The sequence below is a fragment of the Carassius auratus genome, chromosome 3 (assembly GCF_003368295.1).
Source record: "Carassius auratus strain Wakin chromosome 3, ASM336829v1, whole genome shotgun sequence".
Taxonomy (NCBI): Eukaryota; Metazoa; Chordata; class Actinopteri; order Cypriniformes; family Cyprinidae; genus Carassius; species Carassius auratus.
In genome coordinates this window covers 23350217-23369521 of record NC_039245.1, presented here as the reverse complement: position 1 = coordinate 23369521, position 19305 = coordinate 23350217, and the positions used below count along the sequence as shown (strand labels likewise).

Genomic DNA, 19305 nt, shown 5'->3' with positions numbered 1-19305 from the left:
ATTATGTGAATAACATGCTATAAAGGTAATGTTTGTTTCCTTTTCAAGAAAACCCTCGAACGGCATCCTCTAGGGGTCACTATGGGGGAGTGCTTCATCGTGACCCGTGTCTGAAGCATACATTGAAAAACACCAACAACATGTTGGCCGGCGACAGCCAATGACATCATTACCGGTGCAACTATTATTAATAGGCAACGGGAGAACACGTCATCCTCTTCTTCATCTTCACTGACTGTTCTGTTTGAAACATACATTACCCGAGTTTGTATACAGCGTTTGCACGAGTGTATTCACCTCTTGCGGGAATAGCGATGCATTCTTGGCAACAGTTTCACTTGCACTTCATTTCTGTGGTAATCTAGAGGTTGTGCAGAGCGTGTTTAGCTTCAGCGGGAGCTGAATGCATGCTGCTCGTTGTGTCGCAGTGAGAACATGGAAAGGATCTGACGGGAAATTTCTCCCTGTCAGTAATTTCCTTTTGTTTATATAGGAAATGTGTCTTTCTGCAGTTTTTTGACAGATGGTTTATATCATATCCTTCTCAGATAATCACATTATGCTGCACTCCGGCTTGAAAAAATAAATAAATCCTGCATCCACAGATTCCTGCATACTAGTTATGCCAACATCGAGGAGTTGCATGAGAATGGTGGAGGCATCTTCTCTTAAGATGTAAGGCTTGTTTGTATACATCTCGCCTTTTCAATCTTTTCGATATCTCTATCGGACAGTGGTTGAGAAGTTCAGGGAGATGAAGGTGTGCTCAGTGGCCTATGAATCCTTCATTCCACGAAGGTCCAGGTCTGAGCCGTACAAACACAGGGGTCCTGGCCCATCTGGATCTTAGGATCAGAAATTGGGACAGAAGGCTAGTGTCATGGCTCGCGCCCTTCCCCACATGCGGGTAGGGGTAGGAGGAATCACGGGTCAAAGGGAGGTAGGCAAGGTAAGAGAGATATGATCCAGACAAGGCGTCAGCGCTTTTAGAGTGATACTTGAGTATCTACTCATTTCCTTCAGGGGGTTATAACATCTGTCTTATCTTCCTCTTCCTTATTCCCTTGTAACCACCATCTCTCCACCTTACCATGGTTAAGTAGAAACTTCCTGCATTAGTTTCCTATTGTAGTGATATTAGCTTTTGGCAACTTAGGGAGGCAAAATAGTGTAGTGATGGGTACTCACATCACCAATGACGTTATGATGTTTGGATCAAATGTTACATAAAGGGATAGTTCACTCAAAAATGAAAATTATGTCATTAATGACTCACCCTCATGTCGTTCCAAACCTGTAAGACCTCCATTCATCTTCGGAACACAGTTTAAGATATTTTAGATTTAGTCTGAGAGCTTTCTGTCCCTCCATTGAAAACATATGTATGGTATACTGTCCATGTCCAGAAAGGTCATAAAAACATCATCAAAGTAGTCCATGTGACATCAGAGGGTCAGTTTGAAGCATCGAAAATACATTTTGCTCCAAAAATAGCAAAAACTATGACTTTATTCAGCATTGTCTTCTCTTCCAGGTCTGTTGTGAGTGCGTTCAAAACACTGCAGTTTAGTGATATCCGGTTCACGAATGAATCACTCGAAGTAACTGGATCTTCTTGAACCAGTTCACCAAATCGAACTGAATCGTTTGAATAGATTTGCGTCTCTAATAAGCATTAATCCACAAATTAATTAAGCTGTTAACTTTTCTAATGTGACTGACACTCCCGTAAGGGATGTCACGGATAGCCATCTAACGTCCCAGGGGCAACTCCCATGGAAATGGTAGAGATGCTACTAAGTGCTCACCATGGTTCTGACCTGCACTCCCCTTGACACAGTGGCATGGGTATACCGTTCCCCACAGCGACCCCTAGAGGACGCAGTTTGAAATTCCCTTGAAAGGGAACATCTCAGGTTAAATATGGAAGCATGGTTCCCTGAGTAGGGAACAAGACACTGCATCCTCTAGCTTTCTGCCATGCTTCAGACGCAAGCTTCAGATGAAGAAGTGGATGACGTGTTCTCCCGGCGCCTATTTATACTATAGTCATACCGGTAGTGACGAGATGGGCTATTGCCAGCCAGTGTGTTTTTATGTTTTTGAAAGAAGTCTCTTATGCTCATGAAGGCTGCATTTATTTGATAAAATAAAGTTAAAGTAGTAATATTGTAAACTATAATTACAAATTAAATTAACTTTTCTACTTCTAATATACTTTCAAATGTAATTTATAATAAAATTTTCAGTATCATTACTTCAGTTTTCAGTGTCGCATGAACCTTCAGAAATCATTCTTATATGCTAATTTGATACTCAATAAACATTTATTTTCATTAGCAATGTTAAAAACAACTGTGCTCCTTTTTCAGGATTCTTTGCTGAATAAAGCAAAAAAAAAAAAAAAACAGCAGTCTTTAAATGATAGTCTTTACTGTCACTTTTATAAATTTTTAATGGATCCTTGGTGAATAAAAGTATTCATTTTTCAAAAAAAAAAAAAAAAAAAACTTACTGACCCCAAACTTTTAAACCGTAGTGTATTTATTCTCTCTTTTATATCAGAGAGCAAGAACATGGTGAATGAAACCCTAGTGAAGTATGCCAGAATGTGATAGTCTGCTGCATCTTCCACAACTGAGCACTCAGAACAAGCACTCATCTGAACTGTGCCATGCAAATTAATGCAAATGACCTGCACTTAATGCATTTTGCATTTAATTCCTTCAGTTAATCGGATGCTTAAACAATGTAGAAAGCATGTTCTATCAGTGGGTGCACATAAACACTACAATCAGTGGGTGAAATTAATTCTCAGTTGATTTTCCCCTTAATATAGATCATGAATCTGCTCACGTGGTACTGTGTCTTGTCAATGCCGATGAGGAAGAGGAGCTCGGCGATGAAGAGGTTGATGCAGAGGTTCTTGTGGATAGTGTTGCGGTCGGTCTGCAGGCCTCGCAGGAAGCAGAAGGTAGAGATGCAGATGGCAAGACACACCAGTGAAATGACGATACCCACCCATGTGATCACAAAGAGGATCAGCTCGTGCATCCTGCCTGGATACTGAGAGAGACCGAGAGATGGATAAGTAAAATGGTATAAACGGATAGGTTGCCTGATGGAGAGTGACTTATGTAAAGTAAATGTCAAGCGTAAATTGCTGTGTGTTTGTTTGTGTATTTTGTGTGCAGTGTGCTAGCGGAAAAGTTGTTCATGTGCATGAGAGCTATATTCACATTTGTTTGTGAGCAGGTGATGAATGTAAAGAATGAATATGTGCAGGCGTTCACTTACGTCAGGTTCGTGATGTACCATGAGCACGGCAAAGTTGGTTAGATGGCTACAGGAACAAGTTGTGTGTGTGCTGTTGGTTTCCATCAGCCTGCAGCCTTGAGATGACCACTGGCCCGTCATTGAACGCTCAGAATAGTTCCAGAATGAACAGTTTGGGCTGAAATGATTCTCAAGCTGCAAAGAGAAAGCAATAGAGAGACTGAAAAATATCGGTTTCATTTAGGACTCATGTGCGATCCCTTCATGGCCAGGGGCCATCTAGCACTTACTGTACAAACTGATTTTCATTGTATGTCTGAAATAGCAGTTTCTGCACTTTAAAGGCAGCACAATTAGACTAAATTATAAACAATATATCTCTCATTGATTCCTGAGTACTGAGACGTGCTACAGAACTGACAAAAGGAATTATGTTTGGATTCATCTGTTCAACATGTTCAAAAGAATTCATGTTCATGGAGCACAAGCGATTTTCCTGCTGCTTTCATTTGCTCACAAATGTGGGTTGTTCGGTCACAGCAAATATCTGAAAAAAGGATAGTCTACCAAGAGGCCTACAGCAACTCTGAAGCAGTTACAGGAATTAATGAATTAATGAGTGGTCATTGTCTGCATGTGACAACAATATCATAAATTCTCCACAGACGTGGCTTGTATTGGAGAGTTGCAAGAAAAAAGTAACTTCTTAAAAAAGGCCACATGCAGTCATAAATGAGCTTTGCCAAAACACACCTTGAAGATTTTCTATTTGAATATACTTTTAAATGTAATTTATTGAGTGATGTAAAGCTGAACTTTCAGCATCCTTACTCCAGTCTTCAGTGTCACATGATCATTCAGAAATCATTATAATATGATGATTTGCTGCTCAATAAACTTTTTATATTAACCACTGTGTTGAAAACAGTTGTTTTGATTCTCGGATGAATAGAAAGTTCAGAAGAACAGCATTTACTTGAATTGTAAGACACTGTTTTACTATATTTAACTTAACTATATTTAACATGAAGTACTGAGTTCTGAGGACAGATGATTTAAGGGGAAGTGGGGGATAATAAAAAAATCATATTGCAAAAAATGATCATTTATACATGATTTTAAACCAAATTTGTTCATGTTTCCTGAAGCTAACCCCATGTGTGAAAGGTAATGTTTCCTTGCTTATTTTCTAAATGTAATGTAATGAAATTATAATGTAACTTCTTGCTTGTGTGTGCATGGGAAAATTTAAGTACCTGTAAATGTCTAAGTGTGAACACCACAGGCTCCGTCAGAAACACTCTACTGGACTCTTTATTGATTGACGCGGCGATGACGTGTGAATTCACTGACAGGCCCCGCCCACCAGGCCCCGCCTCCATTTCCATCTTCACGGATGCATTTTCAGTGGACAGGAATGAACCCAGATTCTTATAGAGCACAAAGACCACTTTTACCTGACCTGTACAGAGAAACACAACAGAAGAAAGAGGGAGAGAGCTATTGAGTGGCAAAAGGATCTGAATAACAACTAAGAGGAAAAAAGGGAGCGGTAGAGTGAGTTGAGTGAAGGTTAAAATGATTTGGACTGGGAGGGGTTGAGTGAGTGATCGGGGGATGAAGGAATTTTAATATTGAGGGCAACGGAACATTCATCCCTTCAGCACTCACTCAATCCGTTTCTTCTGTATGAATATTTCATGTGCGTTTGTTTCAATCATACTAATCTCACTTCCCCCGCCCAACCTGCCTCTGATGAGAAGCAGCGCACGACGATGCGGCTTCAAAAAGAGGCTAAATGCGGGAGTGGTGGAAAAAGCGAAGAGTAGGAGAGCTGATGGCGGGATAAGATGGCTAAGAGATGGAGGGGGCAGGAAGGAGAGAAGCAGGAGAAAAGAAAAGAGTGCCGAGATTGCTCTGTCAGCCTGAAAATGATAGTAATCTAGTCGCCTCTCGGGCTGTTTGATTAAGAGTGCCGTTAAGAAACCATCAGGGAAGAAATGGTCTCAGCGCTTTTGTTAATCTGATTAGGTTTATTATTATCAACCAATAACCGGGTAAACCGAAGTGGAAATTTTGCTAAGCTTCAGTGAAATTGCACAGGGCCAAGTAGTGGATTGTGAAGGTTGGGACAGGAAGAGAGCGAGCGAGTGAGCTGTGACTGACCGTTTCGGCTGTATTGTTTGAAGGTGGAAGCCGAGAGCTGGATACTGCTGTCACTGGGACCGTTCTGCGGGAACGACAAATCCTGAGACTCTGTCTCCGTGTTCAACACACGTACCTCTAGGTCTGAAGGCACACAAAAACACACTTTAAAAAGTCTGAACTGTAATAACACAGCAAAAAGAATATAAATTATGCAATACAGTTTTTAGCTAGACTGTTCCATGTGAAGCAGCACCACCTGTTTTTCAACATTGAAAATTATGAGAAATGTTACTTGAGCAGCAAATCACTGGAGTATTGATTCTGAAAATTCAGACTGGTGATCAAAAATAGAAAAATAATTATTTAAAGTAGTTGTTGTAATAGTAATAAAATCACAATTTTGTCATTTTATCAAATAAATGCAGACTTGAGCATAAGACTTTTCAAAAACATGAAAAAAAGATCTTTTTGACCCCAAACTTTTGAAAAGTGGTGTATATTTATTTAAAAATCAGAGTTTTTTTGTTTGTTTTTTTTTTTTATGGCATTGCTGTGAAAACCTTCTTTGGTACTTGGGACATCAGATAACTATTATCATCAATTTTTTTACATTTAGTTTTGGTGTGACTGCCAGCTCAGAAAAGCTAAAAAGAAAACAAGCAGCCAGTTTGTTATGGGCTGTCTGAGTCTGTAACTGTGTCGCCCAGCGAGCTATTTCAATTTGCAGACGGTTTCTACATAAATAGCTGGCTATTTGAATAAGACCACCTCCAATATATATACAGAGTCAAAGACAGCATTTCACGTGTCTCGTGGAAGTGAGGGGTGAGTGAGGAGTGGGGTGAGCAGTAGCTTATCATTATTATTTAAAGAGACATGCTCTTCACGGCTCGTGTTGTTTTACACGACCACTGAGGAATTGCAACCAAAGTATGTTAGAGAAATTTCATGAGGACCCTAAAGTATCTGGGCATCCGGAAAATGGGCATCAGATGTCCCTTATACTGTACTGTCATGAACCATCAATCATTTTTAGTTTCTCCTCAACACAAACTCACCGACATTTGCAGCATGGTCTGAGAAGTGATTATTGTACATGTTATTGGCCAACAGGAAGGCTCCTTTCTCCATGACGTCCAGTAGCATGGTGGCTGTGTGCGCCTGCTCCGTGCTGTTCATGTCCTGCCACGACTCTAAAGCCTCAGCACGCAAAAGATTATCCACAGTCTGCACAACCGCCTGCACACACATACATACATGTACACTTCATTATAATTACACTCGACATCAAAGATGATAAAATATGACTCTCTGTGAATGTTCCATCTGTGAATCTTACGTAATGGCTGAATTTGATTTCTACTAAGGAGCAACATCTTATAGGCCATTATAAATGACAAGAGCGCTAAAAGAAAGCCTTGGGCAAGATGTAAGGTATCATTATTGCTAGAAGTCTCCTTCCCTCTCTCTCTCTCTCTCTCTTACACACACACACACACACACACACACACACACACACACAACAAACCAGCTGCAGTTAAAAATCCTCTGAGGTAGGCATATGCAATAAAAAAATATGGATGGCACTTTCTAAGACGCCTGTATATTTTATGCATTATGAATGCAGTCATAATGCCACACTGTAATGCATTATATCTTTTAATTAAAAGTAACCACCAATATAATATATTATAATACTTCATGGCACTATGTTAAAAGACCTCATAAAACCAAAACGAGAGTTTAATTTTAATAGATATTTTACAATGCAATTTATTCCTGTTACACTATATATTTTATCTAATCTTTTTTTATTTTTATCAAAAGAATGATAAATAATACAACCTATAAACAATTAGAAAGCACCAAATCATGGTCTGTTGATTTTAATGTATAAAACAGAAGTATTACTCAATACTACAGTACATATTATATTTGAATTGAATCTTTGAATATTATATTTGAATTGAATCTTTATAAGGCATCTTATATACAGGCTTCCCAGAAAGTAAATAAAAAAAAAAAAGTCTGGGATAGGAATCAAGAATAGGTATGTGTGTGCAGTAACACGGAGGATAAGAAGAGATACAAGAGTTGAAGTGTGTCTGTGAACTCATAAAGATAACACTGTACAATACCTGAACATAAGCCCGGCAGGTCCTCTCTCTCTTCTGCCACTACAAGACACAATGAAACAGCTTTCATGCAGTAGAGTCTTGCAGATTCAATCCGACATTTAGTCAATTTCGAATGCAACTTACAAAATAGGGCTACTTTACTTCTACTACTACTACTAATGCATCTACTACAATTAATTTGTATGCTTAAAACATTCTCGCAGAAATCATCCAGCTCTTTTTCATCTATCAAAAATTCTTGATCATCGCTATATATATCTTGTGGCATAGATTCAACAAGGTGTTGGAAACATTTCTCAGAGGTTGAGAGGTTGGTCGAGTATTGGGTTGAGATCTGGTGACTGTGGAGGGGATTTGAGTAAACTGATCTCATTGTCATGTTCAAGAAACCGAAGATGTTTTGAGCTTTGTGACATGGTGCATTATCCTGCTGGAAGTAGCCATCAGAGGATGGGTACACTGTAGTCATAAAGAGATGGACATGATCAGCAACAATGCTCAGGTAGACTGTGGGGTCTAAACGATGCTCAATTGGTTCAAAGTGTGGCAAGAAAATATCCCCCACACCATTACACCACCACCAGCCTGAACCGTTGAGACAAGGCAGGATGGATCCATGCTTTCATTGTTTTTACGCCAAATTCTGACCCTGGCATCTGAATGTAGCTGCAGAAATCGAGACTCATCAGACCAGGCAACATTTTACAATCTTCTATTGTCCAATTTTGGTGAGTCTGTGTGAATTGTATCCTCCCTTTCCTATTCTTAGCTGACAGGAGCAGCACCCAGAGTGGTCTTCTGCTGCTGTAGCCCATCTGCTTCAGGGTTCGATGTGTTGTGTGTTCAGAGATGGCTTTCTACATACCTTGGTTGTAACGAGTGGTTATTTGAGTAACTGTTGCCTTTCTATCATCTCTAACAAGTCTGCCTATTCTCCTCTGAACTCTGACATCAACAATGCATTTTTGTCCACACAACTGCTGCTCACTGGAAATTTTCTCTTTTTCGGACCGTTCTCTCTAAACCAAAGAGATGGTTGTGCGTGAAAATCCCAGTAGATCAGCAGTTTTTGAAACACTCAGACCAGCCCGTCTGGAACCAACAACCATTCCACATTCAAAGTCACTTTAATCTCTTTTCTTCTCATTCTGATGCTCGGTTTGAACTTCAGCAAGTTGTCTTCACACATCTAGATGCCTAAATACATTGAGTTGCTGCCATGTGATTGGCTGATTATCAAATTATCAAAGCTACTAACACATTAAAAGGGTCGTGGGGATTGTTACCACTCAGAAAAACAGGTATATGCAGACCCTGCATTCATGTGATTCATGTCAAGGCTGTGAGCTTAGAGGGTATTTCTGTGCACACTGATGTGGCAGCAAACAAAACATGAAGGGTTTGTTTAAAAGGCAAATGTGTGTGTGTGCATGTGTCACCTTATTGTAGTTCCTGGCTGCCGATTCCTTATTCCCAGGTCTGAGTGCTTGCAGCTGTGCATCTAATATATCCAATAGCTGCTCGATGAGTCTGACAGAGGAACTGACATCACCAGCATGAATGTGACCCTGCGTGTGGTTCACCAGCTCCGCGGCGATGTTTGCAGCATTCTCTCCGCTTTTTATCTACACAGTGAATACACACACACACACACATACACAGTCTGGTCTCTAAAGCTCAATCCCCTGCCGTGCGCTGTGGGGTGTGAGCTGGGGGTTTCTGGGTTTAAGCTGCTAGACGCACAGACAAAATCCTTAATGACACTCTAAATCAAGCTATTACAAAAAAAAAAAAAAAAAAAACTAAAGCATGAAACATGATAAAATTACTAATTTGATTTGGAAGCAGACACATATTCCATTGTGTTTAAGGTATGCTATGGTATAACCACTCTTTGTGGTGTTCAAAAAACATGGTGTTATAATAGCATGTCAAAAACAACAACAACAAAATCTCAATACCATTGTACTCTGTAACTGAACATTTTAATTTAATGTGAATCTTTAGATTTTGTTTTAACCTTTGAATCAGGCCATTTATTTACTTAGGCCTTTTACATTTGACAGTTATCTTATGTTCTGTAAAGACAATAGTGAAAACACATTTATGTGAAATTTGCATAATGTGTATGGACCTAATAAAGAAAACACAGTTAGCGGCAGTTTCCTAAAAAGTGCAGAATGACACTGCGTGTGGTAATGTGAGCTGAGGCCGGATTGATAATAGCTGAGGTAGCAGACAGAGCAGGACAGGGAACGGGGGTCAGAGCAAGTTAAAAGCAACTTTTTAGTGGCCTCACCTTCTGGGCCACCTGGTTGACCCAAGGCGAGGTGCAGTTACTTAGATCAGGGCCGCGAGGATTCCACAGCACAGGAGAGGACAGACACTGAAAGGATGCGATGCCTGAAAACAGAAGACAAGGTTTAAGGAGGGAGAGAAAGAGAGAGAGAGAAAGACAGAAACCTTGGGTTTTAAAGTCTTTTATATTACACACACACACACACACACACACACACACACTACCAGTCAGGATAAAAACTACAAGCTTACGCTCAGAATTATCATTGGGTCTGTAAATAAAAAATGAAAAGTTTATTTATGTTACACTACTGGGTTGATAAACAAACATGAACATGATGATGAAAATAGGCAGTCTTTAATAAAGAAGCTAAATCCATACAGAGGAAAGGCTTTCAACACATGTTTCATCGAGAAGAGCCGACAACAATGAACAGAAAGAGACCAACTTAAATACACCGGCAGAGAATGCTAATTAATGACACACACCTGGAAAAAAATGACAACTAACTCAATAAAAGGAAATGGTTCAAAAGGAAAACAAAGTCCAAACTGAATGATACGCTGATAGATCACCCCCAATCCTGGAGGGCACAACCTTGCACCATATAGAGACGGATGAGGTGGCAAGGAGGATGAGGAGATGGCGAAAGGGATGGCAAAGGGTCAAATTTGTGACAGAGAGATGCAAGAGGAGGATTGGAAGCAGGATGACAAACAAAATCCAGGGAAGTACAGGTGGAGGAGATGACTAGAGAGGAGCCTTGAGCAGTATTGAGTCACCCCCAATCCTGCATAATGTGTATGGACCTAATAAAGAAAACACAGTTAGCGGTAGGTGAAGATCCAGTAGGTGAAGATCCATTCCACAGACAGGACTGCGCTCCATGGCTGCACTGCTGGGGGGAGGAGCCAAGATGTGATGGGAACACATACTACCTTGGGGATGAACAGAGGCGATGACAGCTATGGAGGTGGAGTGATGCCGAGGATCCAGGCACCTGAGATGTAGGTAAGGATACCGAGGCTAGAGAGCAAGCTGGTGCGACCGAGGTAGGAGGCGGAGCCTGAGGGAGTCCACAGCAGAGGTGTGGTAAAGCCCGACCCAGGTGGAGCCGACTGACTGAGGGACCTCAGCAAGGCCAAATGGCTGATGGTTCATGTCGGAATTGAGGGTGGGAAGAATGCCTGGATGCCTGGATGGAGAGAGACGAGGTGGAGCAGAGCCATCCGAGGCCAGAGGCGGAGGCAGGGACTCCTCTGGTGCAGGATGCGAAGTGTCCCGGCAGGCCAGAGATGGAGCTCCACCTCTGAAAGGAGGTGACATAGAGGGACTGACGGGGGATGAAGATGACTGAACAGCATAGTGGCTAAGGACTGAGGAGACTGAAGAAACTGACAAAATTCAAGCAAAGATAAAAAAGTCTCTTAAAGCAGCTTGGAGAAGAGGCGGGAGAGGGAGGCTGAGTGGGTCGGAACAGCAAGTCGGACAGATGGGTGGTGGGAAAGTGAGCGGGACTTGCATTCAGTCCAGCGTGCAGGAATGTGGACCATCCCGGAAAGTGGTCTGATTGGTGAGACCGAAGAATTCCTCAAGATGGTCCTCAAGGGAGCGGTTTACCTGCTCAAGGCAGAGCAGCAAAGTGACTAAATCAAACAAAAAACACTGACAAACTGAAAAATACACCATGTAAATCTCCTTGCTCAATTCACTTTATAAGTCGAGTATTCAGTCACACTGCTGTGTTCATAAACTCACAAGAATGTTCACATGAAGTTAGGCAGTCTTTAATAAATCCATAAAAGGAAAGTCCAAACAAAAGGAAGCCTTGCAACACATATAACATCGACAAGACCCGATAACAGTGAACAGAAAGAGATACACCAGCAGACAAGGCTAATTAACAACACATCTGGACAGAATGACACAACTGACTCAATGAACAGAAATGGTGCAAATGGTGAAAATTTAAATGGGTCTACATATATCGTTTTTTAATTCCATCAATCAATCTATGATTTTGGCAAAAATGGGTTTAAGTGGCAAGTTAAGGAAAAACAGTGAACAAATGTCCAGACTATCCCAGGATGCACCTTATTAAGGTGGCTGAGAATAACTTATGCTGTAATTAAGGCAAAGTGAGGCGACACTAAGGAAGCACATATTAAGACTGTCCTGATTAATTTCTCCTTTTTCTGTAGGCACTACATAATTTTCATGCCTCCATTTCGGTATTTAATAGTTTTCATGTTTTTTATAAAAAAATAATAAAGAAAGAGTTGACAAAACGTTTGACTGATAAAGTATAAAAAGTCAGAATCACTTAATTCTTCATTAAAATAATACAACAAAATAAAATTAAAAGTTTTATAATGTAAAGAAAAAAGGCAAATATATACTAAGCACATATATATAACACACACACACACACACACACACACACACACACACACAGACAGACAGACAGACAGATAGATAGATAGATATAGATATAACATCTCATATAAATATTGCATTATGTAATGATTTTATCTATAATATGAATAGTAAATATCCAAAAATATTCTACATTTTGCTGTTCAATATGCTCAATCGTTTTTTTTTTTTTTTTTTATTCTGTGGAGGCACTGTCTCACATCCTTGGAGAAAAGAAAATACTGATATATACATATAAACATGAGTACACAAACAAATTCATAGCAAATATACTACAAACCAACAGACTGATTTTATTCTCAACTCAGTGCTAGACGATAAGAAAGAAAGAACAGGGCTGCTCATCTCTTTTCTGTGAAAGCTTCCGCGAAGCACACTTTTTTCACGGAAGCACACTTTTTTCACAAAGCAAACTCATACTGTGGAAATGAGTTTGCTGACACATGAACGCCATCGCACACTCTTGCACACACTTGTAAGTTCACACACCTGGCCATCCCATCAGCGCCTCTGAAGGCTGACAAAACACCTCAAGGGAGTTTCTGCCACTCCTAATTTTCAGTTAAGTTGGACTGTTTAGTTAGCCGAGTTCACACAGAACAGCATGCTGGGCTAAAAAAAAAAATGTCACGCCTTATCAGCAACCACAACACAAATAGCTCCAAAGAAGAAAGGGAGAAAGAGCAAAAGAGAGAAAGGAAAAGCTATAGAGGAGTAAAGCAGTACTACAGTGAGATCAGAGCCACTTGGAGATTTCCTTCCCTCACATTCGCTCTCGCTCTCTCAGCTGCTGTCTGCTTTTCTCTCCTCTGCACTCCTTTATCCACAATAGATTGGCTTTGAAGGATCTGCCAGGATTCACCAATTAAAGCCGCTGCTAATTTAACTTCATTTCAGCAAAGGAAAAAGGTGACAGGAGAAAGACAGTGGTTTGTCTGTGGCTGGGAGAGAGAGATGTTAACAGAGGAAGGAAACGTTTTTCTACCATGAAAAGAAAGAGATATTTGATGCAGCGATTGGATGGGGGGGGGGTTGTTGGGGGGTTGTCATCTGTAAACTGTCTAGCGGCAAATTTCTTGCAGGGCTAACCCATGTTTAGTCTGAAGATCACTTCTTCATTTGCAAAGCACTGCCTTTTAACTATGACTCACAAGAGGACTTGCCAGCCGGGGAGAACATGGAGATGAGAAGGAAAAGGAAACGTGTACACATAAAGGAACCCAGTAACATATACAAAACTGGCAAACCAAACACAACAGGCAATTCTATGAAAAGCTGTCTCAACAAACATTGTGTGACCTTTATGTCAAAAACATCACACACCATGTAAAGTTGTGATTCCCTCTGCCACTACATCATGTTGTAATCAAGCGAAACAGACTAAAATGGCAAGCAGCACTGACCATTTATTTTATAATGTTTACAGCCCGGTAGATATCGGTGCAGCTTTCAGATGACAGAATTTTTGTATCAAATTTACAGCAAAAATAGCTATAATGTGATATATACTGTTACCATAATATAAAATGAGTAATACCATGAGGATTTTAATCATATTACCCATCCCTTGAGTCAAGTGATAAATTGTTTAACTGCTACAGCAGTCAGAGTTCTTTTTATACTTGCAAGTTGTGATTTTGATTTCTTAAAGGGGGGGTGAAATGCTCGTTTTCACTCAATATCCTGTTAATCTTGAGTACCTATAGAGTAGTACTGCATCCTTCATAACTCCAAAAAGTCTTTATTTTTATTATATTTATAAGAGAAAGATAGTCTGTACCTATTTTTCCCGGAAAAACACGAGCGCCTAGAGGCGTGACGTGTGGGCGGAGCTAAAGAATCACAAGCACCAGTAGGCTTTTGAGTTGAGAGCGTTTGGAAGCTGTGACACAGATCCAGAGGCTGAAATTTAACAAGAGCAGCATCAGCAAAGGCGGTATGCTATGTGGTATGTACTGAAACTGTATATATTTGCTTAGCGGTTTTGGAAAATGACTAAGTTCCACTTTATGTCGTCTTTTTTTTTTTTTTTTTTTTTAAGCTGTACATGTGGAAAGTGCAGTTTGATGACAACATCGCATGTTGTTTACTTGATGTGCTTACGCGCTGATAGCTAAGTTAACAACACAGAGATATTTGAAGCAGTTTTACTCACCGCATGCGGTTCCAACACACAATCGTGACCCTTTTCCGTTGGGACTGCATTATCCTTAAGAAATAAACGATGTGCAATCCGAAATATAGGGAACAAACAAAAACACTTGCACAACTCCGTTGATGCTCTGTAAAAATAAACTCCATCCACTGGTCCCTTAATGCTGTTTCTCTTTTGGTAATCTGTGCAGGGTTGTCTTGCCCTGGCAACCAAAAACACACTTCTTTTGTGACTTTTCGCAACGCTCTCGCTCTGATCAGGCTGTGCTCAGCCTCTCAGTGCTCTGCTATACGGGAGCGCGCGCTCTTCCGGCAGAAGAGCGCGCACTTAGGACCCATATAAGGAAATTCTGCTCCATCTAACGTCACACAGAGCCATACTCGAAAAAAACTTTCCGAAACTTGTGACAAACCGGAAGAGGTTTTTTTGGAACAGAAATACTCCTTCAAACGTACAACTTAATTTTTGAAACTTTGTCCATGTTTAGCATGGGAATCCAACTCTTTAACAGTGTAAAAAACTCAGTATGCATGAAATAGCATTTCACCCCCCCTTTAAGTCAAAATCATTACTTCAAAAATGTCTATAATAATAATCATAATTATAATAATAATCTTTTATTAAACATTCACCCCATTATCGTCACTCACCCAGTGATCCTTTAGGGCATGGTCTCTCTACAGTCTCTCCCCTCTGGGTGGCAGGCCATTGCACCGCTCGGGCTACTCTGGCTTCACACACTTGGAGCTCAGGGCCCTGTGGTGAGACTTGCAGAGGTCTGCGAGTCACCGGCACAGTGGCAGTTATAGGTCGCAGATCTGGTGCCTTGTTGATGGCCCCTATCGGGTGAGCAGTTGCGGGCAGAGGTCGCATGGTTGAGGGGATGGAGCTGGAAGTGACAGGTCTTGCTGCTGTGGTTGTGCTGCTGCTCACCTGATTGGTGACGAGTGGACCTGTGAGCAAGAGAGAAGGACATACAGGAATCCAAAGAAAATTGAGACCAAGGCTAAAAAAAGTGTAAGTGGCAGAGAAGCAGATTCAGAACACCTACAGAGTCAACAAGAATGTTGGTGGATGTTTGACGAAGAAGAAAAAAGAAGACTGGAAAATAGTAGAAAGGAAAACTCAAACGTTTCATGTGTCTTGCAATAGGAATATGATAAAGTTGGTAAGAAGATAACTAAAGCAGCAGTAGCATTTGCTAGTTTTTAACCTGTTAACCAGACCCCCCATTATGGTACTCACAGCTGAAAGTGCCCTACCTAATTTAAAATTGCAACAGTTCCTCAGTGTGTTACACACATAATTTTGGTATCTTTGGAAAGAAGACCCTTTGGGCTTAAATTTGTATCAACAAGTGTTAATAATGTTCAACAATTTTAAAAGTTACAGACACTGAAGTGCCTTGAAAAAATTGTACCACATCGAATTTTTTTTTTATTTGATATAAAAATACATGAATTCAGTCCTGGAGCAATCTAGAAAAGTAATGGGTTGAAAGTCACATGTCTCATTTTTTATTTCAAATCTGAAGAAGATACCATGAAAATTTTTATTTCTGCAACCATTTTTCTTATACTATGTCTAGTCCCCCCATCACCCCCCCCCCCCCCCAAAATATACCAACTGTATTGAAGAGTTCTACAAACTATTTTAGTAATTAAACATACTACTGCATAGTTTTATAAACGTAGAGATCATATAAGTGATTAATTTAAGCACTAAAAAAATAAAATTAAAAAAATCTGAGTAATAAAAATAAATATGAAAAATAAAAAAGATTTAACAATGTATGCCAATTACAGTACATCCTGAGATTGCTAGAAATGCAGCCATCAAAAGCCGTCACGAGAGAGCACCAGAATTCAAATAAACAATCTTCTGCCTATTTTTAACTTTTTTATAATGGATCATCTCATTCTGTTTGTGACACTGTATGCTACAAAACCATGCTGTTTTTTACTTTTAGTGCGAGTTATTCCATGATGGACAAAAACAATGCTGTTCCCGAAGAACTGAAATGTAAACAAAGGACTTATCATCCATATTACAATGTTATTTCTTCGTTGGACTAAACGTGCTTCATGAAATGTCGTTCAGTAGACCCTTACCTTTCTAACTAAACCAGGATTTACAGCTGTAGATGTGTTTATGACTCGCTATTACGATGAATCTGGTATGTACTGCATTTTCATTCTTCATGTTTTGATGTGTACTGCTTACACAAATGTAGCAAATACATTCTTTATAAGCTTCCCATTGAAAAACAGTGATCTGTCATTGATGCTTGAAGGTTTAGATATTTTTAATGATACATAGTTTGTCAAGATTAATTTTGTTCCATTTAATTTAATCTATTCGTAAACATTGACACATGCAAACAAAGAGAGTTCAGTGCGCCCACGTCCAGGTGCGGGTTAACAGGTTAATGCATGACTATATGTTCAAACAGTCCCCCTGAGAACTAGATAGAGTGAAATGCAGGAGGAGAAAGAGAGAAAGACAAACAGATAATGTTCATAGCAGGAAGATGAGAATGAATAATTGATTAGAAATCTTTTTCTGATCTGACAAAACACTAATGACCACTGCTAATTAAACCATAAAGACAATGTATTGAAGACACAGAGGGGAACACTAACAGAACGCTGACACTTAACAGATCAAACTGTCTGTTAGCCTCTGCCTCCCACTGATTTCGCTCTTTTTCTGTCACTTACCAGCAGTTGGATCCGGTGGGCCAAACTCTAGAGGGTAGCGCAGCACATTGTAGTTATTCCAGATATAAAGTTGATTGTCTCGTGGGTTGTAATCCACAGAGGACACATACTGGTAGGGGTTGGGGAAGGGGATGTGGACAGGCTCTTCCCGTGCTTGGTTGGTGTTGTACGCATACAGCACCAGATCCCCACCTGCTTCGCTATCGTCGTCTTGATAAACAGAGCGGACAGCGTATAGAACACCACACGCCATGAAAGCATTGGACGCCAGTCGCTTATCAAAGCTAGTCTCCCAGGTTCCTTCGAACCGCAGGGTGTAGGGGTTAACCTAAAATATAGCAAGAGAAAAGGGATTAGACTTTGTTTGTGTTCAAATGATACAACACAATATAACAAAGTCCTTGAAAATGGAGCTCCTTAAAATGTAATGGAAATCCGATCCGATATTAGCTGAAATCCAATAGCTTTAAATTGCACTGTTCAGTGACACTGACCTGGCTGACCACCAGTCGTCCGTTGTTGGCCTCGGTAGCATAGATGACCCATAAACCATTTTCATCCACTGCAAGGTCAATATCAGACTTGCCACCCCAGCGGTATGGTGAGGTGTCATGATAGTTGGCATTATTGACTATGGCTTCTCCACTCTTTATACGTGTGCGCAAGTCGTATTTAACAATGTTGCGTGTGCGTTCCTTGTTGTAAAAAACGGCACCATCATAAACGACAAAGCCTGTTCCATCCACACGATTTGGCAGCCTGTGGAAGAATAGTGATACTTCAGATGACCTGCCATAAATGTAACTCTCCGCTATATTTTAGACAGATTATGACCTGAAACTAAATCAGGATTCTACACTCTTATATACATGCAAAGGCACGATACCTAGATGATACCTCAGTATGCTAATTAGAACTTTTTTTAATTTAACATCTAGAAGAAACTCAAGAACCCTACCTAAGAACTCAAGAATCATATACAAAAATATGTTAAATCTAAGTTTTGAAAAATTATTTATTTTGTAGATTGTACACAGGGATGTTTACTGATTCTAGACCCGAGCTGTGGTTCTCACTCACTTGTAAGTAGTCGTGGCTCGATTCTGCTTGAAGTCTTCCCATGAAGCATACTCGTACAGCATATCCGTGCGGTACGGAGTCCAGGGCATGACGTAAAGACGGTCACCAGACTGCAGGGGATCCTTACACCATGCCCCCGACTGATGCTCCGCCTCCTGCAGCAAACTTGCTGCCTGCACACTTAATAGAGTCCCAGGACATACAAAGACTGGAGATATAGGGGACAGAAAGAAAGAGAAAGGGAGAGAGAAAGAGAAATAGAGGGAGAGATGAAATAACAAGGAGGGGACAGTAAGAATGCACAGAATGATGGTGTGATATGATTAAAAAGAGGAGAATTTGAAGGGATGATAATATAAAAGAGAATGAGGCAGCAAGAAAGAGGAAGAGAAAGGGAGAGAGAAATGGGAGAGAGGACATGAGATAAATGACCATTCTTCTAATGAAAGAGTGTTAATGTTCATTAGTCAAGTATCTGCACACTGGACTAGAGGCTGCTGAGGGGAGATGACAAAATCCTGGCTGCTGGTGCCCATATATTGCTGAGAATCATTTTTTTAAACCCTGCCCCACTTCAATTTCACTGCTGGAAAATCCCCAGAATCTGATGCTAGCTGATTTAACATTGTTTCTAAATTGAATTATTATTTATGGTCATTAACTGGTCTGAGCTGGCCTAGACGGTTTGACTAGACTTGACTAGACTTCTAGCTGGTGTACCTGGTTTCCAGCATATTGGTCAAGTTGGTTTAGAGCTGGTAGACCACTTTTGAATCGCAGCAAGCCAGTTACCCCTAATCCACATACCAGCAGAGAAACAAGGTTTTGATGCTAACTGATTTCAAATTGTTCAAGCTGGATCAAGTTGGTCAAAACAGGTCAGGGTTTTCTTGAATCAACGGCCATGTCCCAAATGGTACCTCCTTTGAGTATACACATGAACATATGGGCTGTTTGGTAATAGTCCACTGGGAAGTCCACACAAGTGAATGCAGGCTCTGCAAATGTATGCATCGAGGGCACCTAGCTACCACAAAGGGAGCACTCATGATG

The 19305-nt window shown here is 40.4% G+C and overlaps 1 protein-coding gene across 2 annotated transcripts in view; it reads right to left on the bottom strand.

Moving 5' to 3' along the window:
• Positions 1-19305, bottom strand: part of adgrl1a (adhesion G protein-coupled receptor L1a) — a 149076-nt gene that overhangs the window by 24457 nt on the left and 105314 nt on the right. For both annotated transcript variants that reach the window (XM_026215329.1, XM_026215336.1), the window contains 12 exons: positions 18253-18460; positions 17667-17931; positions 17173-17500; positions 15103-15405; positions 9862-9965; positions 9002-9187; positions 7563-7601; positions 6483-6663; positions 5443-5565; positions 4533-4738; positions 3298-3471; positions 2857-3066 (listed from right to left, as the gene is read on the bottom strand). In XM_026215329.1, the coding sequence (XP_026071114.1) occupies positions 2857-3066; positions 3298-3471; positions 4533-4738; positions 5443-5565; positions 6483-6663; positions 7563-7601; positions 9002-9187; positions 9862-9965; positions 15103-15405; positions 17173-17500; positions 17667-17931; positions 18253-18460 (2327 nt within the window). The remainder of the gene's footprint in view (positions 1-2856; positions 3067-3297; positions 3472-4532; positions 4739-5442; positions 5566-6482; positions 6664-7562; positions 7602-9001; positions 9188-9861; positions 9966-15102; positions 15406-17172; positions 17501-17666; positions 17932-18252; positions 18461-19305) is intronic.